The sequence below is a fragment of the Saccopteryx bilineata genome, chromosome 3 (genome assembly GCF_036850765.1).
Source record: "Saccopteryx bilineata isolate mSacBil1 chromosome 3, mSacBil1_pri_phased_curated, whole genome shotgun sequence".
In the NCBI taxonomy this organism is placed as follows: Eukaryota; Metazoa; Chordata; class Mammalia; order Chiroptera; family Emballonuridae; genus Saccopteryx; species Saccopteryx bilineata.
In genome coordinates, this window is record NC_089492.1 from 13,948,844 (window position 1) to 13,974,580 (window position 25,737).

Consider the following 25,737-nt stretch of genomic DNA (forward strand, 5'->3'; position numbering starts at 1 on the left):
TCTCCCAGGTTCTTTCTACTGTGTTCAGTTTCTTGATTTTTTGTTGTCTTTTGATTTTTGCCATTCACCTCCGTTAGGCCTCCCACCCCTTTAGAAGTTATCTGCTGGGAAAGGGTGTCAAAGAGGCTCAGATGTCATAGTTACGATATGTAACCAGCAGCATAAGTGTTCACATTGCGCAGAATCGTGAGGAATGACAAAGATTGTTGAAATGAAGGCAGTGTCAGGGTCAGGGAAGACCCTGGGACTTGACCAGACCGGTCCAGCTAGCCTGTGACTTTCACAGATGCTGCAGGGGGCTTGATTATTGGCGGCCCAGCCTGCAGGATAACCTGCGTGGGTTTGCGTCACTGCCTCTTGCCTCAAAGTCCCAAGGGGGAGACGCAGATGGGTGCAGGGAGCAGTCTACAGGCGATTGATACCCTGTCCTTTCCGCCACACAAATTCTAATCATACTCTGTATCTATAACATCATCTTCAGATACGGAGGGCCACTTCCTCCTCGAATGCCTGGGATGGGAAGGCTCCCTTGGAGAAGTGGAATTTAATAATACCAAACACCTCAGCAGACAGGGTTCCACAAGCTTGTTTTCCTCTTCAGAGGGAAGAGAATGGCAGCCCCGGACACAGCGTGACGTCGTCAGGATTTCCCTGCTGCCTCACCTGCCCTCTGCCCCGTTCCCAGGCCCCTCCCAGAGCAGACCAAGGTCTTTCTGTTTTGAGCGCTCCTTAGAATGAGTGAGAGCGGGAGCAGAGGTTGCACATTGAGTCACTTATCTCTAAAACAGAAGACTGACTAATAGACATTTCAAGTTCTAGGAACTGTAAAAAGTATGGAAACCCCCCAACAGCTCCCCACTGTCCTCCATCCATCTGCTGAGTTACTCACAATCTCTTATTGAGCTCCTGTTAGGTGACATGCATTGTGCGATCGCCAGGGAGACACAGGTTATCATGGAGTTTATGGTCTAAGTGTTGATGGCCCTCTGGATAGAGCCCTAGCTGGATTGTGGGCAACCTAGGCCTTCGTCTTCTCCTGCTCTCCACCTTTGTTTTTTTCATTAAAATTTTTTGAATATTTATTGATTTTAGAGAGAAAGGGAGAGAGAAACTGATTTGTTGTTCCACTTCCTTATGCATTCATTTCTGCTCCCCACCTTTTTGTGTGTGTGTGACAGACAGGGACAGACAGACAGGAAGGGAGAGAGATGAGAAACATCAATTCTTCATTGTGGCACCTTAGTTGTACATTGATTGCTTTCTTTCTTTTTTTTTTTTTTGTATTTTTCTGAAGCTGGAAACGGGGAGAGACAGTCAGACAGACTCCCGCATGCGCCCGACCAGGATCCACCCGGCATGCCCACCAGGGGCGACGCTCTGCCCACCAGGGGGCAATGCTCTGCCCCTCCGGGGGGTTGCTCCACAGCGACCAGAGCCACTCCAGCGCCTGGGGCAGAGGCCAAGGAGCCATCCCCAGCGCCTGGGCCATCCTTGCTCCAATGGAGCCTTGGCTGCGGGAGGGGAAGAGAGAGACAGAGGAAGGAGGGGGGGTGGAGAAGCAAATGGGCGCTTCTCCTATGTGCCCTGGCCGGGAATCGAACCCAGGTCCCCTGCACACCAGGCCAACGCTCTACCACTGAGCCAACCGGCCAGGGCTGATTGCTTTCTCATATGTGCCTTGACTACAGCAGACCGAGTGACCCCTTGTTCGAGCCAGCAACCTTGGGCTCAAGCTGGTGAGCCTTGCTCTCAAGCTGGCGACCTTGGGGTCTTGAACCTGGGTCCTCGGCATTCCAGTCCGACGCTCTATCCACTGAGCCACCGCCCGGTCAGGCCCTGCTCCCCACCTTTAAATGCGCAGTAACTTCCGCCTCAGGCGGCTCAGTCTGCACCTCTCCCCAGCCCCATAACTCAGCTGTTCACGTTCAGCTTTCAGGTGAGGACGGAGCGTCAGTGTCCCAGAGTCTCTCCCAGGTGGCGCGGGCCTCTGTCCTCTGTCCTTCTCCCCTTCGCCTCCCACACTGGCCTACATTGCTCTGTGTCACAATCGCTATTTGTTTTCCATGACAGACTCTGAACTTGGTACAGCCGGGGGACTGGGACTGTCTTGTTCATACCTGTATCCATGGGGCACAGAACCCGGCCCCCTCACTAAGTGTTTGTTGAAAAGAATTAATTGGCCAGCATCTTACTTTGTTTGCACAAAAGGTTAATACCGCAGATCTGACGGAGTGCTTAGGCAATCCGAGCACCTCCCAATTTCTGTAGCTAAAGCCCTCTCTTCCCGTTTGTCCAGGTCCCCGAGAAATGCCCTTGACGCCCCTCGCCTCTCTTGCCCCCCCCCCCCAGTTCCCATCAGACTTTGCTCAGGCTTCTAGTTTTCAGCTCTCAGCCCTCTGGCCTTCCTCCCGGGTCCACGGGATCTCCGCTGCACTGCCTGAGTGGTCCTCATGGAGCTGCTCATCGCGCCCACTCCCTGGGAGCCCCACCTGGCTCTCCGGGCAGCGGCATGCCCGTGCCTGTGAGAACCCAGCCTCCTCCATTCTCAACGCCTCGGCTATCGGGGAGGGCGGGAAGGGGCGCCCAGGAAGATTGGGCACCTCTGGGTTTCATCACACAAAAGTCACCTTGATCACTTCCAGTGCAGATGATGAAGGTGATTAATGGAGCAGTGATTATGCTGAAGAAAAATTTCAGGCCAGCCTACTTAGACACTCCACCCTCTTGTCGATGAATGAATCACTCAGAAGGAGAGCAAATGTGAACCACAGAGCAGTGGCTGGCTGTACTCCAGGTGGTGGGGAGGGACGCAAGGGCAATTCTTGCCTCTTAGGACCTCCAAAGGCCTGTCCTCCATGTTTTCTTGTGGAGTGGTCTGTGCTTAGTATTTGAGCTGGTGAGTCTTTTGTCTTATTCCCCTACCCCTGCAGTCTTTATACTCTAGCCCAGGAATCTTTCTAAAAGTAAAGATCATTCTCAAAGTCCTTCAGTGACTTACCGAACCTCCGCAAAGCTACGAGGGCCTGCTGGTCCGCCTGGCCTCCACCCCAGCTCACTGGTTTCCTCACACGTCCCTGGACCCTTCAGGCTTCCTGCCAGCCAAGCCTTTGCCCGCCCAGCTACCTCTGCTTGGAACATTCCGCCTCCCAATCCCCCAACCTTACCAGAAATGTCCCCTTCCCTGCGGATCTCAAAGATCACTCCCCGATGAGACGTTTCTGGTCCCAAACTGGCTCAGGTCCCCTTTAAATGTTGTCATAGTACCCGTGTTTTTCTTTTTCCCAAAATGCTTATTGGAATTACTAGTGAATATTCACTATATGAACCCTGGCTGGATCATGGGCTTCAGGACTGTCTCTGGTTTGCCCCTTTGTGATCGAGTTCGGCTTTCCCATCAGTGCCATGAGTTCTGCCCAGGGCTGCCTTCCTGGAGCCCCAGGCCCTGGCAGAGGCTGCAGAAGCCCGGGGAGCTGGCAGCCTGGTGAACCGGCAGCCCGTGGGCCTGTGCCTGCAGAGCCCCACGGCCGCGCAGAGGCCCTGCCTGACCACGCGCTACCGCCCCACCACAAAGATGTCTCCCTTTCAGAAAAACCCTGGGCAGAAATCTCGGAAACAAAGCCAAGGCCACTGTTTGTGAAGACTATTTTAAATAACAGCTTTCTTGCGGCTTTGAAATATCATCTGTAAAGAAAATTTACACACTGCTTTCCAAGGTCTTATAATCATAAGAACAAACAAAAAATGGAGAAGATGATACAAAAGACTCAAAGCTCTGCTTCCAAAGGTGTGGCTGGTTCCAAGTGCTCAGGTGTGGTCGTGTGCACCCTCTGCCCAGTGCCTGGCCTGGCCTCTTGCTGAGCCAGACCTCAGGCTAGTGCTGTGTGTCCCACAGAGGCCTGCTGCTGTATGTGTCATCCTGTCCCTGTCCCTCACCCCCAACCCCCATCCCACTGAGCCGTCAAAATAATGGTCCTAATGAGGAGCAACCCAGGCCTGGCTCCTGCCCGTCTTCCCGGGTGAAGTGTATCCACTGGTGGACTTGCTAGGAGGCTGGGAACAACAGGGGGCAGGCATTTGCCTACCTGGGGCTCACCCTTCCTTATCCAGAGATCTCTCCCTCAGCGGCAGAGCGGCTTTGTCCCCTAAAGCTTCAGCATTGCGTCTGCTGGGCCCTTGAGCTAACGACCACCCTGCCCCTCCTCTCTGGGAGCTGCCCTGGCATCCACGTAGGTGGGTACCTGGCAGCCGTATGTGCAGTCAGTGATCCTGACTGGAGAGAGGATGGCGAGTTCACCTGACCTGTGCTGGGCCAATCAGATTCTCCCCTAGAGACAGAAATGAATGGAAGAGCCTTCTCACGCGTCTGAGACTTGGACAACACTTGGGGGTGGCTGTGTTCCACCAAGTGGAGTGGGCAGAGCAGCTCCTCGGGGAAGAGAATATGAGGGAGGTGTGCAGAAAGGGACAGAGGGACGGCTCTCCGCTCTCCGCTCTGCCGCTTCCTGATTCCGGGCCTTTCGTGGTCTGCAGGCCCAGCTGCGTTCTTGCCTGCGCCCCCATGAGATACCGGGGATGTGTAGGTGGATGGATAATGGCCCCACAAAGATGTCCATGTCGTAATCCCCAGAACCCGTGAATACTTGGGTTACATGGCAACAGGAATGTTGTGTACTGGTCTCAGCCTATCGATCACCAGTGCTGTGGCTGGCCCTGCCCTCGTGGTTCTTGTTAGGATTGCAAGATGCCCTTCAGGAACCAGCAGGAAACTGTCGACGTAGGAAATGCCCAGACCAGCAGAGAATCTTTATGAGTTTATTCGAGCCAAAAGTGATGACAGTTGCAGGGAAGGCAGATCTCCAATGCTGCGCAGAATGGCCGTCTGAAGCTCTTTGGATGCTTTCTGAATCCAGGAGGAAACAGGAGGCAGGTTACAGGAGAGCAAGGTGGGGTGGATTACAGGGTGGGTGAGATGATGTGCTCTCTATAGGGCGGTTATGCCTTCCAGGGGTATCGTTGCTGGCATCTCAGAGGTGTGCTAACCTAGATGTACAAGAGTGATGGACAGGGCTGGCTTAGAAATCTCACACTGAAGAACTTACAGACCAGGGGTGTGACCACCCACCACGACCTGCCCAGTTAGGAACTTATGATTTATTACAGTACCTTTTTTTCACCCACAAAACTGTGAAAGAATACAGGTCTATCACTTTCAGGACCTGGAAGTTACACAGCACACCTGGGGTCACACAAGTAGAGAGAGAGAGAGAGAGAGAGAGAGAACACATGGGCCTGGGGTTCTGCTTTTATCGGGGTTGAGGGTGGGGACCTAGGGTATGGCAGGTTCACTCTTTATTGGTGAATTTAAAACATAAGGGCTGTAATTTAAAACACAGAAAGAGAAAAAAACATTAAGTACCCCAAGTGGTCAGTAACTGAAATCAACCAAGATCTCTGAAACAAAGGGCCTACCGCCGCCCTGGCATATAAACTCTGCGTTGGCACATGAGCTCTCTGAGAGCTGAGAGCACATCTCCCTCCCCGCACTGGGCTGCCCAGCCCCTGCCCCATGGCCGGGGCTGTGGGGGGTGACTTGTGATCAAATACATGATGAATTCAGGCCCTTCTGGAGTGGAAGTCAAGGCTGGTCTCCCAGGATCGGGGACAGACTATCAGGAAGGAAACGATGAGCTGGGCATTTCTTTAAGCTACCTTGTCCCTTCCACCACGTGGGGACCCGGTGAGAAGTCAGCCGTCTGTGAACCAGGAGGAAGGGACACCAGAATCCGGCCACGCTGGCTCCCGACCTTGGCCTTCCTGCCTCCAGAACCGTGAGAAGTGAATGCCTGCTGCTTACAAGCCCCCTGGTCGTGGCGTCTCCACAGCAGCCTGAAAAGCCAGCTTCTCTCCATTCTCGAAAAATCAAGGAAGGGCCCGCTGGCTCTCTCTGGGGGAGATGGGGCTCCGAGAGCCGGGAGGTTCTTCACTAGCGACCGTTTCATTGGGAAGGTCTAGAAACCTCTGCTCTCAAAGCCCGGCTTGCCAGCCAGGAGATGTCTGTGTGAACTGTGATGCGGTGAGCAGGCAGAGCTGAAAGGAACCTTGGCTCCTACGAGCTGGATCCCGGCCTGCCTGTGCACACAGTGTCCCCCTGTGCTCCAGGGCCACCTCCCTCCAGCCTCTCTGTCCACTTGGCAAGTGGCACTGTCGTATGGACACCCTCACCCACCATGCCCTTCAGAGGTTATAAGGATGGAGCATCTTGGGAAGCAATGCATCTGTCTCAATCAAAGTCCAGTAAACCAGCAGAACAAGGAGGCCGTGCTGTGCCTGGGCACGTGCCTCTGCAGTGCCCACGTGCTCCGATAGCAGTTTCCCTCACCTGCTCTTCCGGAGAGTCTGAGAGTGAGTGACAGCTTCTCTGTGCCAACGGCTTCTTGGAACAGGTCCAGAAAATGAAGCACTGAGAACAGTGCGGCTCGGCCGCTTCTGTGATAACCAGCAGGTCGAGCCAGCTGCAGGCGGGGAGCCCAGGCAGGTGCGGCCGGAGAGGGGAAAGTAAAGGTCGTCCTGGGTGTCGGAATGTTAGTCCCTCCCGCAGGAGAGAGTCAGGTAGCGTTCATTGTACCCTGGGACGTCCAAAGCCCCGTTGTTAGGGTCCCTTGAAGCCTGCGAAGATACCCTTGGCCTCTGGGCTCTCACAATGTATAGAGAGAGATAAAAAATCAGTATCTGGTGAGGACCCAATGAATACTGCCTACGATTTCCAGGAGAGAGAGGCTTAGGGGGTAAGGTTGGTCATCAGCAATCAACGCTTGGAGTCAGTCCCGCCAGAGGGTAATGTGACCCCTAAGCCCTGGTGTCGGGACTGCATCTGGCCATAAGGGAAGCCCCCCACATACGACTGTCATACAGTTTCTTTCCTTCTCTTGTGTTCTTACTGGTGGGTGCTACTTCCAGCGGACTTTGGAATTCTCCGGGACAGATGTGAGTCTGGGTCTCTGCCTGGCACTGTGCCTGGAGCTTGGTGAGCACCCCCTTGCTCTGGATGTTTCGGGGTGGCCCGCAGCAAGGAGGCCTGCCGGGGCAGCTGCGGGTGTGACTCTAGCCAGAGCGGAGCTACAGAGGGGTGTGGGAGGACTGGAAACTTGGGAAAGGACGTGCTTGGCCTTTAGTGAAGCCCTCCCCTGCTGTGTAAAGTCCTACGAGTCTCCTGACGGAGATGCTGCCTTGGGATGGAAGCTCACGGCTGGGGACACCGGGGATCCAGTTCCACAGAGGAACGGTCCAGCCTGTGTCAGTGGGTCCCAAGGTTTATCTGTCAGGTGAGGCTGGATCATGGTGCAGTCAGAAACAACCCCAGTCTCCGTGGCCTGAACAACAAAGTTTATGTCTTGCTCATACTGCTGACCCACTGTGGGTGGGCGGGGCAGGAGTGGGAGGGCCTGCTCACCACAGTCTCTCAGGAACCCTAGCTGGCTCCACCTTGAGGGAGGGGTCTCCACCTTGAGCTGTGTTCACACAAGGCCAAACGCACTGGCTCTTGAAGCTTCTGCCCGGAAGCGATCCTCAACACTGAGTTGCTAACTGCCTTGTCCAGCCCTGGCTGGGTAGCTCAGTTGGTTAGAGAACCGTCCCGATATGCCAAGGTTGCTGGTTCAATTCCCCGGTTAGGACACACACAAGAATCAACCAATAAATGCATAAATAAGTAGAACAACAAATGGATGTTTCTCCCCCCACCCCTTACATTAGAGATTCAAAGAGCGGAAATATTAACACACTGGCGGCTCTCTGGAAGAAAGGGGCTCCGCTGTCACGATTTTGTCCTCTAGTTCCCCCTACCCCCACCCTGCAACCTTCCAGAATGTGCTGCATGGGCCAAACGAGAGAGAGAAACCCAGGGACTGGTGGGGTTGGCAAGTGAACGGTCTCAGACCTGGAATGTTCAAACCCAGGCAGCCATATTGTCCAAGTGTCTTCAAGTGGGAGGGAGGTGGGGTCAAAGCTGCTAGTCCTTGAGGTGGGGTCCTTGGGCTAGAATGACCCAGGAATCCTGGGAGGGTGGCTGGGGCAAGGGACCCTTCAGAAATGAGGGGAGGCCTGCAGGAACGGCCTCCAGGCCTGGGCTGCCCTGGGCACCAGCCCCAGGTGCTGCAGCTGCAGCCGCGCGGGCCTGTAGGCGTTGAGGTTACTGTGGACAGCAGGCAGGCCATCGTGGGGCCTCAGGGCAGCCCAGAGGCCCTGGGAGGGCTGAAGCCTGGGGGGCGGAGGTGGGTTTGGGCCCCGGGGGCTGCTGGGCGCTGAGGATGTGGACTGACTCCGGTTCTGGGGGTTGCTTCCCATCGATGGGCTGCTGAAGCCGTTGGAGGACAGTCGGTCGCTGGCAGAGCAGCTACTGCCACTGAGGTGGCCGGGTGGGGGGCCGTGTCCCGCTCTGGGCTGGAGGGCTGCGGCCAGTCTGGGGGACTTCGGGCCCATCACCGGCTTGGAGGAGGCGTAGAGGTGGCGGAACTCCTCGTCAAAGAGCTCCACCGCCTGGCCCGTGAACTTGGAGAGGATGTTCCGGTGGACGTGTCCGCAGAGCCACGTGAAGCTGGGGGAGGGAGAGAGAGGGAGGGTGGGAATGATGCGGGGTCACGGCAAGACTGGCAAGAAGGGGACTCGCATGCCCACTGCCCCTCTGTGCCGCCTCCGTTCATCCTGGCAGAAGCCCTGCAGGGAGACGGTGGGGTCCCCTTTGACAAAAGGCAAAACTGAAGCTCAGAGACCCGCCAAGGTCTGCTGGTCAATGATGAGGTTGCCAGAGCGAATTTCTGGCCTCAGGTGAGGGGTCCCTCCTGGTGCTCAGATGATGACCCCTGTGCCAGCTGAGTCCCAGTGTCCCCGACTCTGTGCTCAATGTGACTCACCTGGTCGCTGGGGCCTCAGGGGCTCCACCTGTGAAACGTGGGAACACCTGCCTCTTTTGACCAACTAGGGGGCCGCGAAGAGGTGGCTGCTCCTGGGAAGGCAGGGGCTGTATTTTGATGGAAATCGGCGGGGTGCAGCCCGGCGTTCGGGTGCAGGGACCCGGTGTGTGTGTGGGGGGAACGGTGTGCACCCACAGGAGCCGGGCCTCAGTGTGGTTTGCTGGTTCACCCATGAGAGGACACTCTCAAGCACAGGACTTGTCCCTCCATCCATTTACGGGATTTAAGTGAAAACAAAAAGCCCAAGGCATTTATGTGTTACTTTTTATGATTCTCTGATTTAACAAAATTCATTTCTATTTTGGATGGAAAACTCCCCTCATCATCACCTCCCCCTCCGCTCTGTGTGTGTGACAGCCCAGACGACACACTGAGAGCATCAGGTTAGATTCCTGAGTCCCTAACAATGTGAACCCAGGCATGGGGAGCGATGGGGGCAGGACGGTCAGAGGAGGACAGGTCACCCTGGGGGACAGCATCAGGGCTGAGCAAACACAGCCCCACCAAGCCTGCCTGCCTGGCCACCGGGCAGCGCGGAGCCCGCAGGGTCCACGGGAGGATGGGGCAATCCTGGGAAGAACAAAGAGGCTTTGTTTCAGCCTCACCTCCGCCCGGGAGCTGCCCACTCAGTCCCAGATTAACGAGCCGCTGATGCGAGCCTAGGGTCAGCCAGGTCACAGGAAAGGTGGCACAGACAGGGACAGCGGGACTCCTGGCTACACTAAGAAAGCAAAGGCCCTGTGCGTTTGGAATCAGGTTAGATTAGGTCAACACCTACATGCTTTGCTCAACAGAACAGGTCCAAAGGTATCCCAGCAATTTCTCGGGTCCCCATGCAACCAGCGCCCCAGCCGTGAGCCCCTGCGCGCCCAGCGTTCCTGTGCATGCGCAGAGCATCCACGCCCCGCCCCGCCCCACCCCGTGCACCTCGTGGGAGTTTCCCCCACTCACACTGCGTGTCCAGGTACAGGCATCCTGTGTTCTAGCCTTTACCCTTTCTTTTACTATATGACCCAGGCTATGAAATACATTTCATTTTTATTGGGTTTTGGCCCTTAAGTACATAGAATTGACTTAATCCTAATCTTTGGCTCAAGAACCACTCTCTTCATTGGTCTGTTGGTGGCCCATTTTAATGGATACAGCTATTCGCTACATTGTTTTAAATAATATAATAGCACCTAGGAACCTACCTACACCCAACATGAAAGCCAGCATGTCACAGTAACAGCATCGAACCACGCAGTTTCTCCTGCTCCCATTTCCCCGCCTTCCCAAAGTGGAGGAAATCACCCTCCAAGCTCATGTCAGAGTTCCCATACTTTCCTTCTTCTATAATTAAAAAAAAAAAAAGTTTTGTGTATTCTGGAAAGTAAAAATTCTTACTTCAGTTATTTTTAACTTAATCTTTTGGCATCTTTTTTTACTTGATATTATATTGCTCAGACTTGTCCATGTTATCTCGTGTTGCTGCACTCCATTTTTTATTGCTGTATAATATTCCACTGGTGACTGGATTATGGTTTATTCAGCTACTTTCCCGTTGATAGGAATTTGAGTTACTTCTAGAGCTTCTCTGTTGTGAGCAGTGCTGCTGTGAATGTTGTCACATTTGTCTCTTGTTCTGGGAGCCAGTTTTTCTTGGAAATACACATCGGAGTGGAGTTACTGGGATATAAGCTAGGTGACCATTCCGCTTTAGGAGGAAATGCCAGACTCCTTCCAAAGTCCCTGTACCTATCTGCAATCCCATCAGCAATGAACAGAAGGTCCTTAAATCCAATATTTGGTATTGTCTCTCTTTTTTCTTGCTAGTTGAAAAGATATAAAGTGGTAACTCGTTCTAGCCTTGATATGCATTTATCTGATCCCTCCTGATGCTGAACGTCTCCTCCTGTGTTTCACATGCATGTCCTCCTGGTGAAATGCCCGCTCACGTCCCTCACCCACACTTGTGTTGTGCTGTTGTGATTCCGTGCCTTGTCGTATGTGTGGTGGGTCTGTGGCTGGGCTTTCCCCTTCTGTTCCATTTGTCAGTCTGTCTGTCTCTCCTCCATTGTCTTAATTACGACAGCTGTGTTTCAAGTCTCGCTCTCCGGCAAGGCAAGTCCTGCCTGTTCTTCAGACTTGTCTTGGCTACCGTTGCAGAAACCATTTCACATTGTGACCTACTCACAACACAAATACCTACATAACTACAGAGTCCTTTCCAGACCCCCTTCCTTCAGCGTGCTCTGGTGAGTTTTAGTCTTATTTTATTAAAAAAAAAAAAAAGAAGAAGAAGAAGAAGAAGAAAGAAAGAAAAGAAAGAAAGCCTGACCAGGCAGTGATGCAGTGGTTAGAGCATCGCATTGGGACGCAGAGGACCCAGGTTCCAAGCCCCAAGGTCACCGGCTTGAACGCGAGCTCATCTGGTTTAAGCAAAGCTCACCAGCTGGAACCCAAGGTTGCTGGCTTGAGCAAGGGGTCACTCGGTCTGCTGTAGACCCCCCACCCCAGTCAAGGCACACATGAGAGAGCCATCAATGAACAAGTAAGGTGCCGCAACTAAGGTGCTTCTCATCTCTCTCCCTTCCTGTCTGTCCCTATCTGTCCCTCCCTCTGTCTCTCTCTCTTTCTCTGTCACAAAAGAAAATATGAAAAGCTGGTCATAATCCAGTCCACTGAGTTGATTTCATACCCTACCAGTGGATGGTGGTGGTGCACAGTTTGAAAAACTGTTTCCCTAGCCACACTGGATGGCCAGGACCTAGCATGGACTTTCATTCATTTATCCATTCACATACAATGTGCAGACACTGCATTAACTGCACTTCATGCCAGGAATGCAATAGAGAAGAAAATAGAAGGGTCCTGACATCATGTCATTTACAGTCTTGGCTAAACAAGTCCGCAGAGAAATTCTCTAAGGAAGAATCTAGAAGCTGCCGCCTGCAAAATAAGTTAGCAGGATAAAGACAACAGGAATGAACTCTCTAGCAGGGGCATAAACAGCAAGTGCAAAGGCCCTGAGGCATGAAAGAGCATGAAAAACCTGGGAGGAGGCCAGTGTGGCTACAGCACAATGGAGGGGGAAGGAGAATCCTGCTGAGGCAGAGGCCATGGTAGGAATATGGATTTTTTTCTAGGCAGTGACAAGCATGGAAGGATCTTAAAGGTGATTCAATCTGGTTTGTGCTTAATAATCTTTCTGTTCCTAGTAGAGAAAGCCTAGAGGTGGCAGAGGTCAGTGTGGGTCAGGGCGGGAGTAGAGTCAGGGGCCAGTTAGAGGGTCGTGCCAGTATCATGCTGTTCCTCCTGCTGTTCCAGCTGCCTCCTCCTGCCCCTCATCCCATCCCAATCTTCCTCATCCCCCAAGACTTTCCAGCAGAAGGGGAGCTCCTTCCTGGTTGACCCCCAGAGCAGCTTCTTAGCTCATGCTGATCTTAGAACACACACCACCCAAATCTGTGGCCACTTACCCACGTTTTATGATGAGAGAGAACAGCTCTGTGTCCCCTGCACCTGGCACAGTGCCGATTGGGGTCAGACTCTCAATAAGCACTTAAGTGTTGAAATGTACCCTGTTCGCTTATCTCTCGGCCAAAGAGGACAGAGCTATATACAACCAGAGAGAGGAGCCAAACTATTGGATAGGGATAGCCGGACTGAAAAAGTGGGTGAAGGCTTTCCTGATTTTTGTTTTGTTTTTGTTGAAGACAACTTCTGAGTGTTCCAGGAAGAGGCATCCTGATGGGCTGGTGAACGGATTATCTTTGAGTGCGGAGGGCAGAAACATTATCGCTGTCCTGCCCTCTCTCCAGGAGCCGGAGTGGCCCTGCATGTCTTCCAGCCCACTGCCACCCTCCCCATGGCCCTTCCTGCATCAGGATGGCAGCCCCAGGTTGGCCTCGGTGCGCTCCGGAGAGCTGGAGATCTAGTCAGGGAAGCTGGTGGCTGCCCCATCTGTCAACTGGAAGAGTAATGCCTCCCTCAAAGGTTGTGCCAAAAAGTAAATCCTTACTTAATCCTCACAGGTGTGATCGCACCTGGCCCAGGGCCTGGCCCAGAGCTCACCACGTGTAACTGTGCTTCCTTCTTCCAGCACCAAGGGCAAGGGCCACCCTGCTGGTGAGCTCTGTAAGGACACATGCTGGTGAAAACTAGAGGCTTGACCCTTGTCACTTAGCTAGGACACCGGACAGTTCAGTGAGCTCTGGCAATTTGAAGTGAGAGGAAGACTGTCTTGGTGCCCCCCAGTCTTCTCGGGGACCACACCTCTCCTCCCGCAGCCAAGGTGACATCGTCCAGGCCTGTCCTGTTTGGCAGCGCCTCAGGACCAGCCTCTTCTCAGCCCTCCCCCTGGCAGAGCTGTCCCCTCCCCTCGGGGCCCTGCCAGGGTACAGACTGACTAACAGTAATCATTTATTGTTACCGTGTGCTAGGGGCTACGCCACGTGTGTTTTGCAAACTTTATCTGCAGGGGAAGATATCATTAGCCCCCCATTTTGCAGATGAGGAAAGTGAGGCTATAAAGACTTGAATCACAAAAAAAAAAAAAAAAGACTTGAATCGCATACTTTAAATGAGTGAATTCTCTGGTATGTGACTTATATCTCAAATTTGTTACATTAAAATAAAACAATTTGAAAATAAAATGAGGAACACACACCCACTCTAAGACAAAGTGCATGGTTTTATAACCACACCTGAGAGAGCTGAGGAAGGAATAAGAGGATTCTATATCATACGGCAGTATCGAGGGAAACTGAGGCACCGGGAAACTTCCCTCACTACCCTGAAGTCCTCCCGGGAGCTGCTGCTGGTGGGGTGGGGGTGTGCCTGACGTGCAGAGCTGGTGTGCACCATGCTCAGCCTCAGTCTCTGTGAAGCCTCGACAGGTGAAGCCCAGCGCTCACCTGTACGATCCAGAGAGGACGTATCTCCAGTCTGAGATGATGAACTTCTCCTGGACCTGGCCGGCGAACTTCCTGCCGGACTTGGCACAGTACACCTCTGCTTCCACGCTCCGGATGGAAATGTTCTGTTGGGAGGAAAGGCAAGGGGTTGCTCGCTAGTTATGTATTTACAGATACACGAATGCCTAGGAGAAAGTCTGGAAGGATGCTCTCACCACCAGGTAAACAGGGCTTATCTCTAGTGGGTGGGGTTATGGGCCATTTTTTTTCCTTGGCTGAATTTTCTAAATTTCTTTCAGTGTCCTGACATTACTCAAAGTAATGGAGGGAGAGAATAAAGGGAAGGAGGAGAGGATAGAATTTTTAACAAGGCAGAAAACAGAAGACGAGAGCCTAGTGTCCAGGGAGCCTTCAGTTTAGGCTCCCATGGACCACGGACGTGTGGCAGCCCAGCCTTGCTTTGTAAGTGACATGAGTTCTTGACCTCCAACTGGTCAGAGGGAAGGCTCAGTGCAACAGAAGGGACAGTTTTGTGGAGGCTTCCATGGACCCTAAATTGTTTTGTCTAAAACAAGGTGTGCCCGCCTGACCGGTGGTGGCACAGTGGATAGAGCATTGACCTGGGATGCTGAGGATCCAGGTTTGAAACCCTGAGGTCACTGGCTTGAGCATGGGACATCTGGCTTGAGCGCAAGCTCACCAGCTTGAGTGTGGGATCACTGGCTTGAGACCAAAGGTCACTGGCTTGAAGCCCAAGGTCTCTGGCTTGAGTTCAAGGTCGCTGGCTTGAGCAAGGGGTCACTGGCTCGGCTGGAGCCCCCCAGTCAAGGCACATATGAGAAGCACTCAATGAACAACTAAGGTGCCACAACTACGAGTTGATGCTTCTCATCTCTCTCCTTTCCTATCTGTCTGTCTCCTTGCTCACTTGCTAAAAAAAAAAAAAAAAAAAAAGCTGTGTCCATGACCCAAATCGTGGTCCTGTTTGTCCCCTGCTGCCCCAGCCCTCACGGAACCCTGGAAAGCTGTAGAAACACCAGGCAGGTGAAGCATGGGCATCTCAGAGGAAGACGAGGACTGCTGAGACCTCGAGAGCGCCTGCTGGTTGCTAGGCGGCTCTGGGAAGGGGCCACCCAGTGACTCCAACAGCTCCACCAGCCTCTCCATAAGCTCTGAGCGGGCAGGAGGAGGGCCACCTCCCACTGTCCCTTGGTGGGCTGAGGACTGCCCGGTGTGAGCCATGAAGGCAAGGCGGCGCTGACTCCCCTGTTCTGAAGGTCTCGTGCTGAGCCGTGGGATGCAGGTAACATCAGGCAGACCCGGTAGTCAGAGGACCTGCAGCATGTGACACCTGAACTCAGCTGCGAGCAGTCAGTGTGGAGGGGCAGGAAGGAGGAAGGGAGGAGGGCGGGGCCTGCAGGAGGCCCACCTGCCTGAGCTAGAGGGGAGTCACCCATCAGCCATTCAGCGGGGCCTGCTCACAAAGCTGTGGGAGCTTTGACATTTGACTTTGATTTAGCTGCCCCAACTTTGACCCACCAAGGGGACTCTTATCTCTGAGTTTCTGTTCTCATTGCCAGGAGAAGGAAGTGGGGAGTTTGGGCAAGGCAGAGAGGATCAGCTTCCTGTTGGGGCTTTAGGGTCCTGAACACAAATCCAACAGGTCCTGGAAGTTGCCCCGCGCGATGGAGTCCGCCGGATCTCCACAGCTGAGAACAGGAAAGACGGATGCAGCAGAACCGGACGCTCACCATCCGCACACGGGCCCTTTATACTTCCCAGCCCCTGGGCAGCTAGGTGACGGCAAGGGGCTGTGAGCGGGAGTGATGGAAATCTCTTCCAGGTCAGGTCTTCCTCCTGGGGGACCCTCCTGGCCCCTTTCTCCCATCACTGCCATCTTGGAGGCCATATATTCCTTGTGATGTAGCAATAAGATGATGGAGGACCGTCTGACCTACACTTTAAGCAAGACATCAACCTTTATTATGGGAAGCCATTGGCATGGGAGGTATCTGTTGCCGTGACATAGCCTATCTTATTCTAAGTCAAAGTACCTTTGGGACTCTCACCAGGGCTCCTACCTTGAGGTGGCTATCAGAGATCTGCACTTTGTCACACATCTCCTGGAAGGGCTTCACACCCCTCTGGTCCAGGAGCACGCAGACGAGCACCCCACGCTTGTTGGCCGCCTCCAGAATGTCACAGAAGATCTCCACATCTGTGAACACGTCCATCAGGATGGCCAGAACCTGGGCCAGAGAAGACAGGTCAAATATCAGAAGAGTCCATTCCAGGTGCCATCTGGTTTCAGCCAAACTTCCTCAGTCCCCGGGGGCCTGGGAGAGCTGGCCCCACCAGGACAGTGTTAGAAGGGAAGGGTGGGTAGGGGGCGCTCTGACAGGGCAGGGTTCAAATGTAATCCTTACAGAGACCCCACATACACACTAGACTAGACTGAGCCAGCAGGATGAGGGAGTCCTGCTCAGCCAGCAGCTGCTGCATCTCCTATCCCAACAGAATCTCAGGGAGTGAGGAGCCCTGGATATCCAGCAAGGGGAGAGACAGATGCGTCTCTGTCTGGCCAGCATGCCTTTCTCTGCTTCCAATGACAGCACCCCAATCTCACTTTAAGAAATCATCTCTTCACCTGACCAGGAGGTAGTGCAATGGATAAAGCGTCGGCCTGGGACACTAAGAACCCGGGTTCAAAACCCCAAGGTCGCTGGCTTGAGCACAGGCTCACCAGCTTGAGCACAGGGTTGCTGACTTGAGCATGGGATTATAGACATGACCCCATGGTTACTGGTTTGAGCCCAGGGTTACTGGCTCGAGCCCAAGGTTGCTGGCTTGAGCAAGGCGTCACTCACTGGCTTGGCTGGAGCCCCTTGGTCAAGGCATATATGAGAAGCAATCAATGAACAACTAAGATGCCGCAACTATGAGTTGATGCTTCTCATCTGTCTCCCTTCCTGTCTGTCTGTCCCCTCCTCTCTCTTTCTCTCTCTCTAAAATAATAAATAAATAAATAAATAAATAAATAAAAGAATCATCTCTTCTCTACCATTGATTTCATTAAATGTGAAAGCTAAAGAACAAAATAAATAAAAAGAATTGAAACAGACTCCGAGACACAGAGGACAAAATGATGTTTGCCAGAGGGGAGGGAGTCGGGGAGGGGAGGTGGGGGACAGGGTGAGAACGGGAAGTGGATGGAGAAGTACAGATTGGCAGTTACGAAACAGTCCCAGGGATGTAAAGTACAGCATAGAGAATATAGTCAATATTGTAATGGTTATGTATGGTGCCAGGTGGGTACTGGGAATATTGGGGAAACACTTTATAATATGATAGTCTAACTACTATGCTGTACGCCTAAAACTAATACAAAACAACATTGAATGTAAACTGTAACTGAAAAATAAAATAAAATTTAAAAATCACTTTTCCAGCCCTGGCCGGTTGGCTCAGTGGTAGAGCGTCGGCCTGGCGTGCGGAAGTCCTGGGTTCGATTCCCGGCCAGGGCACACAGGAGAGGCGCCCATCTGCTTCTCCACCCCTCCCCCTTTTCTTCCTCTCTGTCTCTCTCTTCCCCTCCCGCAGCCGAGGCTCCATTGGAGCAAAAGATGGCCCGGGCGCTTGGGAAGGCATTCTTTCTACTGAGGTTGTTTAGCTAGTGGACTAGCGGACTATAAACTGCAGCTGCTGTTAGCCATCTGTGGGGACAGCCCGCCTAAAATAAAGCCAACCGGGGAGAAAGAAGGGCCTGGAGGTAGAGACAGATTGCCAAGAACATCAATGCCCAAAGCCACCCCTGCCCTTGACTTTTCCACTGTGGATGTCAATGCACATTCCTCTCCTTAAGCTTATTTGGGGTTACTTTCTGTGATTGCAATTTATTTTTTTGTATTTTTCTGAAGCTGAAAACGGGATGGCAGTTAGACAGACTCCCACATGCGCCTGACCGGGATCCACCTGGCATGCCCACCAGGGGGCGATGCTCTGCCCATCTGGGGCGTCGCTCTGTCACAGCCAGAGCCATTCTAGCACCTGAGGCAGAGGCCACAGAGCCATCCTCAGCACCCGGGTCAACTTTGCTCCAATGGAGCCTTGGTTGCAGGAGGGGAAGAGAGAGACAGAGGAAGGAGAGGCGGAGGGGTGGAGAAGCAGATGGGTGCTTCTCCTGTGTGCCCTGGCCGGGAATTGAACCCAGGACTCCTGCACGCCAGGCCGACGCTCTATCACTGAGCCAACCGGCCAGGGCTGTGATTGCAATTTATAATAAGAAAATTAGCCTGACCAGGCGGTGGCGCAGTGGGTAGAGCGTCGGACTGGGATGCAGAAAGACCCAGGTTCGAGACCCCAGGATAGCCAGCTTGAGCATGGGTTCATCTGGCTTGAGCAAAAAAGCTCACCAGCTTGGACTCAAGGTCACTGGCTCGAGCGGGGGGTTACTCAGTCTGCTGAAGGCCCTTGGTTATGGCATATATGAGAAAGCAATCAATGAATAACTACGGTGTTGCAACAAAAAACTGATGATTGATGCTTCTCATCTCTCTCTGTTCCTATCTGTCTGTCCCTATCTATCCCTCTATCTGACTCTCTCTCTGTCCCTGTAAAAAAATAAATAAATAAATAAAATAAAATAAGAAAATTCTATTTTGTCTTTGTCCTGTTGCTGGCACCAAGCTCTGAGAATCCTTAAAATTTCCTAAGTAATGACAGCAATAACGGTATCTTTGTTATATTCATGAGATGGGTTTGGGACCGAACCCAAGGATGGGGACTGGTTGCCAGGAGAACCAACCCTGTGACTAGAGGGTTGGGACTTCCAGCTCTACCCCCCTGGTAGAGGGTTGGAACTTCCAGCTCTACCCCCTGGTCCCTGGGGTGGAAGAGAGGCTGGAAGTTGGATCAATCACCAATGGCCAATGATATAATCAGCCATACCTATGTAATGAAGCCTCCACAAAAACCCGAAGGGAAGGGTTCAGAGAGCGTCCAGGTTGGTGAACAAGTAGAGATTTGGGGAGAGTGGTGTGCGAGAGGGCGTGGCTACCCAGGCCCCACACATCTCTACATCTGGGTCTTCCTGAGTTACAGCCTTTTGTAATAGACTGCTAATCTAGTACATAAAATGTTCCTCTGAGTGTTGTGGTCACTTTAGCAAATTAAATGAACCCAAGGAAGGGTCATTGGAAGCTCCAGTCTGGAGACGGTTGCTCAGAAGCACAGGTGACAACCTTGGCTTGTTACTGGTGTGAGTTTGAGTGTAGGGCACCCAGCTGGTGATCGAGAATTGCTTGGTGGTGTGGGAAAAACTCCCACTGGAGCAGAATTAAGACTTTTTTTTTGGCCATCCAATGAAGAGTCCTCCCTAATACTTAGATTGTAGTATATTGACGAGTCAATTATTCTGATAATTATCATGGTTACATAGAAACTATAAGACCAGATGAAATGTTAAAGTGAAACTTGCTATATAATATATGCTCAATAAACGCGTATTAACAATTAATGAATTAAATGGGGGATAAAAGCACAAAGGGGCAGTATGTCCACAATGATGGCCACGAGGGAAAGCAGTACACAGATAAATAATACAAAGCGCAAAGTAGCAGTCACGTTTGGATGGTGGACTGTGGCCATTTTTTTCTTCACCAGTACTAGTAATAACAATGTTCCACCCTTAGCAGAGACAGGCCAAGTAGATGGTACCTACTTGGAGCTGTCTTTCTGCTCCATGAATGTGCATGTCTGGACAGGGGACAGAACTGCTGTCAGATTGCTCACCCCGGGCTAGACGTCAGAAGAGGTGTTCTAACAGTGAGACCGAGATCCTCGAGAACCATGTCTTGTATGGCACAATTAAGCATCTGTACACATTTAAGGTTATGGCCTTAATAACGCCAAGGTCAACCTCTGCTGAAAGAGAAATGCCTTCACATCCAAGGTATGGATGAGAGCGGCAGTTCTCTCTCCTGAGGACGTCAGTACAACCTCCCGTGGCCGTTGTGTTCCGGGCTGGTGAGCGCCTTTCAGGGTACTGCACAGTGTCTGCTCAGGTGGCTTCACTTCATCTCTGTCCTCTTCCCCCAGCCCGCCGTCCTCAGACCCTGCTGGCAATGCCCAGTGACCTGTGTGTGTGGGGGGGGACAGTCCATCCAGGGCAGGGTGGCAGCCTGAAAAGACAGGGTGGGCATGGAGGTGGAGAGCTCTTCCTCCTGACTCCTCTGCCAGCCCCCACTCCACGCCCCCCACAACCTCCCAGAGAGCTGATTCGATTTTTCCTCCTACAATGAATCTGTATTTCTTGCCCAGAGAAAGGGAGAGGCAGAGAGAGAGGGGGTTGAGGGAGGAGAGGGAGCTTGCGTGCTCAAGTTCTCCAACTTTCTGGTCTCAGGACCCCTTTAACCTCTTAAACATTATTAAGGAGTCCAACCGGCTTTGTCTTAGGTGGATTATAGCTATTGATAGTTGTTATATTAGAAACTGAAACCGAGAAAAAAAATTTAAATGTTTATGTTTTAGTTGTTTTAAAATAACTAATATTAGTTACAGAAAACAATATTTAAGCCCATTACATATGAACATAAATAACTATTTCTTTTTTTAAATTTATTTATTTATTCATTTTAGAGAGCAGAGGGAGAGACAGAGGGGGAGAGAGAGGAGAAACAGAGAGAGAAGAGGGGGAGGAGCTGGAAGCATCAACTCCCATATGTGCCTTGACCAGGCAAGCCCAGGGTTTCGAACCGGCGACCTCAGCATTTCCAGGTCTACGCTTTATCCACTACGCCACCACAGGTCAGGCCATATAACTATTTTAATAAAAAATAACTATGTTCCAAAGCAACAACAACAGAATGTAGTGAGCAGAGTGGCCTTGCTTTAATTTTGTACATCTCCGTGGAGTCTGGCTTGGAAAAGCCAGAGGACAGCAGGCTCTTGGTACCTGCTCCTGCAGCAGTCTGGTGTGATATGCTGTTCGGATGGAAGTCTGTGAAGGTATGCTGGTCCCACCCAGGTAAGTGGTTAAAAAGGGGAGGACCTTTCAGACCTGCTTGAAAGCCTCACGGGATCCTTGGCCACACGTGGAGGATGTATTAATCATGGTTTTTGTTTTTCCTATTTTACGATGCTTTGACATCCCAGAGCTAGCTGATTTCTAGATAGCAAACACCTTGCCTCTGAGCACCTCTTTGATATGCAAACTAAGCAATCCAGAGCCAATACTCAACCAACCCCTTATGTAACTCACATACAACAAGCCAGTAGTCCCCCTGCCCTTAATGATCACCCAGGGCCAGGTCTTGGACAGCTAGGGACCACCTATAATCCAGAACCTGCTGAAATCATCCAAACTCACCCATCTTGAACTGTTTATTGTGCCCTGCCTTTTCTTTCCTGCAAAACCACAATAAAGGCTGTGTCCACGCTTTCCCCTTGCTTCTCCTGCCTCCTGACCACCCTGGTGCTTCCTGGGTGGCCCTGCATGGTGCGCTGTGCCTTCAGCCTCTAGGGAACTGTGCCTTATAAACGCCCTATTTGCGTGGCTCACTGCGCCTGGCTCAAACCTCAGGCCCACTTAGAAATAAAGAACTGTTGCTCACTCTTTGGCCCAAAGTATAGGCACAGCTGCTCCTAACCCCATTAACCTCTGATCCCTGTCCCCACCCTCATCGCTCCTTGAGGTCCCATGTCAACACGCTCTGTCCCACCAGACGGAGGACTGTGTTTCCCCACCTCCTGGACCCTCAAGCCCCCTTGTGGGGAAACGGCTGTGTGAGGCTTGCTCACGGGTTTACCGGTGGCAAGCACGTTGCCCGACTGGTGCGTGGGCGCACGGCAGCGCCACGTGCGTGTGGTCTGTGTGAGGCTGCGGGTGCTTCACCTGGGCGGCGCTTCTCCCGGGTCGCTCTCCCGCCACCGTGAGGCGCGGATTCCCTGCTCCCTTGTCCTTACTGGGAATAGCAGATTTTTCCTTGTTTATCAGCTCTTTCCTTTTTATGGTTTACTCATTCGCCTATCTTTGCGAGCCTCCAATAGACAGGTACGCCCCGTTTCCCAGCTCCGCAGTTCCTCTGCCGTCTGCTTGAATCCAGTGTGAACCTGCCTGGCCTCAGCCGCCGGCATTACACATCTCATACTTTACCTTTGGGTTCAACACTCCCTAGGCCTGGAATTCCTTTCCCTGCCCTCTCTGCCTGGCACACTCTTACTCAGCCTTTGAAACTCATCTCAGAGGCCACATCTCTGTGAAGCCTGCCTTAGTCAGCTTCCCGTGTCCGCTTCCAGGCGCGTAGGGCTGCTCATGTTCAGGGCTGTCCCTCTCCCCCTCTGTGCCTCTCCTCTCCGTTTCTCTCCCCTCCTCGGGCAGGTCCCTCTTGTGCTCTGCCACCTGGCTTGGCTGACAGAATTTCAGCAGTCCTCTATGCCCCAGATCACAGGCACAGTGGTTGCCTGGCACCACCTGTAGCGCCTTCTACCCCAGGTGCACAAGTGGCTCTGCTTATCCCACCCTCCCAACACCTGGGGTGGGGCGCAGGCAAGAAGCGGGTGGTGAGAAGGGACTTCAAGGAAAGAAATCTGTCTAAGGATTCTCCCTCCAGCCTGACCTGTGGTGGCACAGTGGATAAAGCTCCAATCTGGAACGCTGAGGTCCCGGGTTCGAAACCCTACACTTGTCTGGTCAAGGCACTTATGAGAGTTGATGCTTCCTGCTCCTCCTCCCTTTCTCTCTCTCTCTCTTTCTCTCTCTTTCTCTCTCCTCTCTAAAATGAATTAAGGGGGAAAAAAAAAAGACTATTAAAAAAAAGATTATACCTCCATGTTTCTGTCTCCATCTCTCATCACTTTAAAATTTTAAATTTGGTTACATGTAAAAGAACTCAAAAAAGAGCAAGCTGATATTTAAGCTTTTTTCCCTCCCTGGGGTCTCAAGTTTAATGTTGTATGAAATAGGAGGGCTCCAGAAAAAGCCACCAGGGGTGGGAGGTTGTGTGTGGATGGGAAGGGAGGGATTGGAGTGTGGAAAATTTAAATAGAAGGTAATAAGGAGTGTGGTGTGGCGTTGGCTTTCAATGTGTGTGGGGGGCTGCTTCAGCTCAGTATCTCCTGTCTCACCACAGGGCGCCAACAGGAGTTGACAGATGGTCCCAGGCAGGCGGCCAGAAGTGTGGGCCCTACATGGGGTTGGCAGCATGACCCCGCGGCAAGTTCTTAGCCTCCCCAGGCCTCAGATGGCATGCTGGACTCGGGTCCCCTCCAGCCTCCAGGGCCTGATTCTAAGGGCACTAGCTCTGGTGTCTCTGCAGGAAGTTCAGCGCCCAGGGAGAGCCTGGGGTGGGGACCATGGCGGGGAAATTCTTAACTGAAGCTGCTGGAAAGAACCCAGGTTAGGGTTTGTGAAACATAATCCCTGGCTGGGTTCTTCTCCTCCCCCTACTTCCCACCCAGAAAGGCCCCCCTCCTGCCTCCTGGCCCTGAGGACTGTCGATGTCCTTTCTTTCTTTCACCAACATAGCATGTTATAAATCTAAGACACTTACAAAGCAGAAGACTTCACCTACAAGGAATAATTTTCAGCCCTTCATAGCAGGTAGGAAGACCTGGCTGTGTTGATACTGAGTTGTGGCTACCTCCTTGGGTGGGTCCCCTTTGCCACAGACCTCACCACTCCCTCTTGTCCCAGGCCCCCATGAACTTTACCTATTTTGTTGCCTGTCAAGCTTTTGCAGGCAGAATTTTTCATATCTTCACATGCACACGCACGCATATGCATGTATGCACACACACACACAAACACCTGGACTTAAGGATGGGCTGCTCCCACAAAGATGCTGGGGGGGGGGAGGCTGGATCCCCAGTTATAGATTGTTCATGAAAGTAGCTGTGATCCCTGCTGAGAGCCTCCGGTAGCTCCCAGTTGCCCACAGTGGGAAGAGCAAACTGAGCATGCCTCACAACCTCTCCAGGTCCTGTCTCACCTCCTGCCACTCAATACCAAGTGACGTGCAGACTCTCAAACCCATCGTGCTCCGTGTTCAGGCCTTTGCACGTGCTGTTCCCTCTGCCTGAGATCCCCTCACCTTCCCTGCGTTTTGCCTGACTAATGCCTACTCCTCAAGACCCAGCCCCAAAGTCCCCTTTTCAGGAAGCTTTCCTGAATTCCCAGGCCCATGTTTCCGCACAAAGGGGCCACTCCACTGGGGCACATACTTGTCCCTCATCCTCTCTGACTTTGCTTAGACCTGTCTGAGCACAAATGACCGTGTAGCCGCCGAATCCACTGGTGGTCAGGCAGAAAAGGGACAAAGTCAGACCTGAAGTATAGAGAAAGTGTTGACAACAGCAAGAGCCTGGGTGGTTAGGGACCAAGATGGAAGATGGGGGACAGGCAGGAAACTATTGAGGAGTTTGCAGTTAAAGGGGGAGAGTGGTGGCTGGGACGCAGGCTGATTCAGATGGATTCAGGAAATCAGCGATCCTGGGTAAGGCAGAGAGGGACATCCCTGACCCCGTCCCTTAGAGCGGGACACACCCCCTTTCCCTTCTCCATCAGCCCCGTTCCTCCCTGCCCACCCATGGCCAAGGGGACACAGGCTCGGCCATCGCTACCTGGTTGGTCCGGCTGATGCAGCGGCGAACAAGGTCTCTGATGTTGTTGTGCTTGTCTGTCTGGAAGTACACAGTGGCGCTGGACTTTTCCTTCAGGTAGGGCTTCTCGGCCGCGGCCCAGGTGTTCAGCAGGGTGGGCTCGCTGCTCTCCGAGGCCGCAGGGAAGTAGGTGCCTGACTGCAGGGAGCAGGTGTCGAGTCCCCTGGTTCCTGCCTCCGCCCCTCCCGGGGTCTCTGGAGTACAGGGGGGCTCCCTGGCCTGGGCCTGGATGTACTGGGCCTCCTCTGAGGACAGGAAGTCCACCTCCCCTTCCTGGCTGAGCACCTGCCAGTAGGCCTCGGGCCCCCCGTCCAGGAGGGCGTCCGTGGCCAGCCGGGCGCTCTCGTTGTCGCTGAAGTCAGTCCTGGCCGGCCGGACCCACTGGCTCTTGACGTCTTCCAGGCGTTTCCGGATCTTGCCCAGGTGTCTGGACCAGCTCATGCTGCCCTGTGCCCGAGTCGTGGGAGGAAGGCCAGCGCTCCAGCTGTCCTCAATGTCAGGGCCAAGCAGGCCACACCGCCGCGGAGGAGAGGAGCTCCCGGTAGTCCTGGAAGCTCCCAGCTCCAGGACGGGGGTGCACCCAGCCTCTGGGACTACCTGCCACCCTCGCACACGCTCTGGGGAGGTGATTTCCCGCCGTCCTGAGCAACGCTCCACTGAGATCGCCAGCTGCAGCCAGGGGGTGGCTTATCTCTGAGTGACCTGCCCTGCCCGCAGGCCAGGGGGGTGGCTCAATCACGCCTGGGCACACTCAGCCTGGGAGATTTCCCCTCCTCCCAGTGAGCGGGCGGCCACGGAGAGCTGGTTTCCCGCTTGCTTGTTGCACAACTCTCCTGGAGACCTTCGGGTGCTTGTCACAAAGCAGGGAGCCCCTCCCAACACTGTCGCCCCTGCGCTGTGTCCCTGCTACGCTCCTCAGCTCAAACACCATTTGCTTCCAAGGCCAGAATTTCCCCGTGGGGGGGACATGCTGGCCCTGAGACCTGCCTCCCGCCCTGTGTGAACAGGGAAGTTGGATGCAGGCCAGGTGCTCCTCCTTTCCCTCAGTAACACCCAAGTTACCTGTCCTCCCTGCGCTCTGGAAGAGCTGTACTCTCCCCCACAGTGATTGCCACGGTCATGTTCCAACAGAGCCCCCCCGCCCCCAGCTCCCAGGCCGGGGGCCAGCGCTGACGTGGTGGAGCAGGCTGCTGGGAGCACCGTCTTGGAGCAGT

General features: G+C 53.1%; 1 protein-coding gene across 1 annotated transcript; it reads right to left on the reverse strand.

The window, feature by feature from the left end:
• Positions 1–6,037: 6,037 nt before the first annotated feature.
• FAM83A (family with sequence similarity 83 member A) lies at positions 6,038–25,230 on the reverse strand. The gene is made up of 4 exons (XM_066265737.1): positions 24,485–25,230; positions 15,949–16,116; positions 13,868–13,992; positions 6,038–8,593 (listed from the first exon to the last, which is right to left on the reverse strand). The coding sequence occupies exons 1-4, from the start codon at positions 24,962–24,964 to the stop codon at positions 8,083–8,085; spliced, it is 1,284 nt and encodes a 427-aa protein (XP_066121834.1). The 5' UTR covers positions 24,965–25,230; the 3' UTR covers positions 6,038–8,082.
• Positions 25,231–25,737: the final 507 nt, after the last annotated feature.

Coding starts and splice junctions, on each gene's coding strand:
- FAM83A (XM_066265737.1), bottom strand. CDS start 24,964: ATGAGCTGGTCCAGACACCTGGGCAAGATCCGGAAACGCCTGGAAGAC. Junction 16,117..24,484: donor GCATCAGCCGGACCAACCAG/GTAGCGATGGCC, acceptor TCTCTGGCCCAG/GTTCTGGCCATCCTGATGGA. Junction 8,594..13,867: donor GTCCTCTCTGGATCGTACAG/GTGAGCGCTGGG, acceptor TCCCTCCCCCAG/CTTCACGTGGCTCTGCGGAC.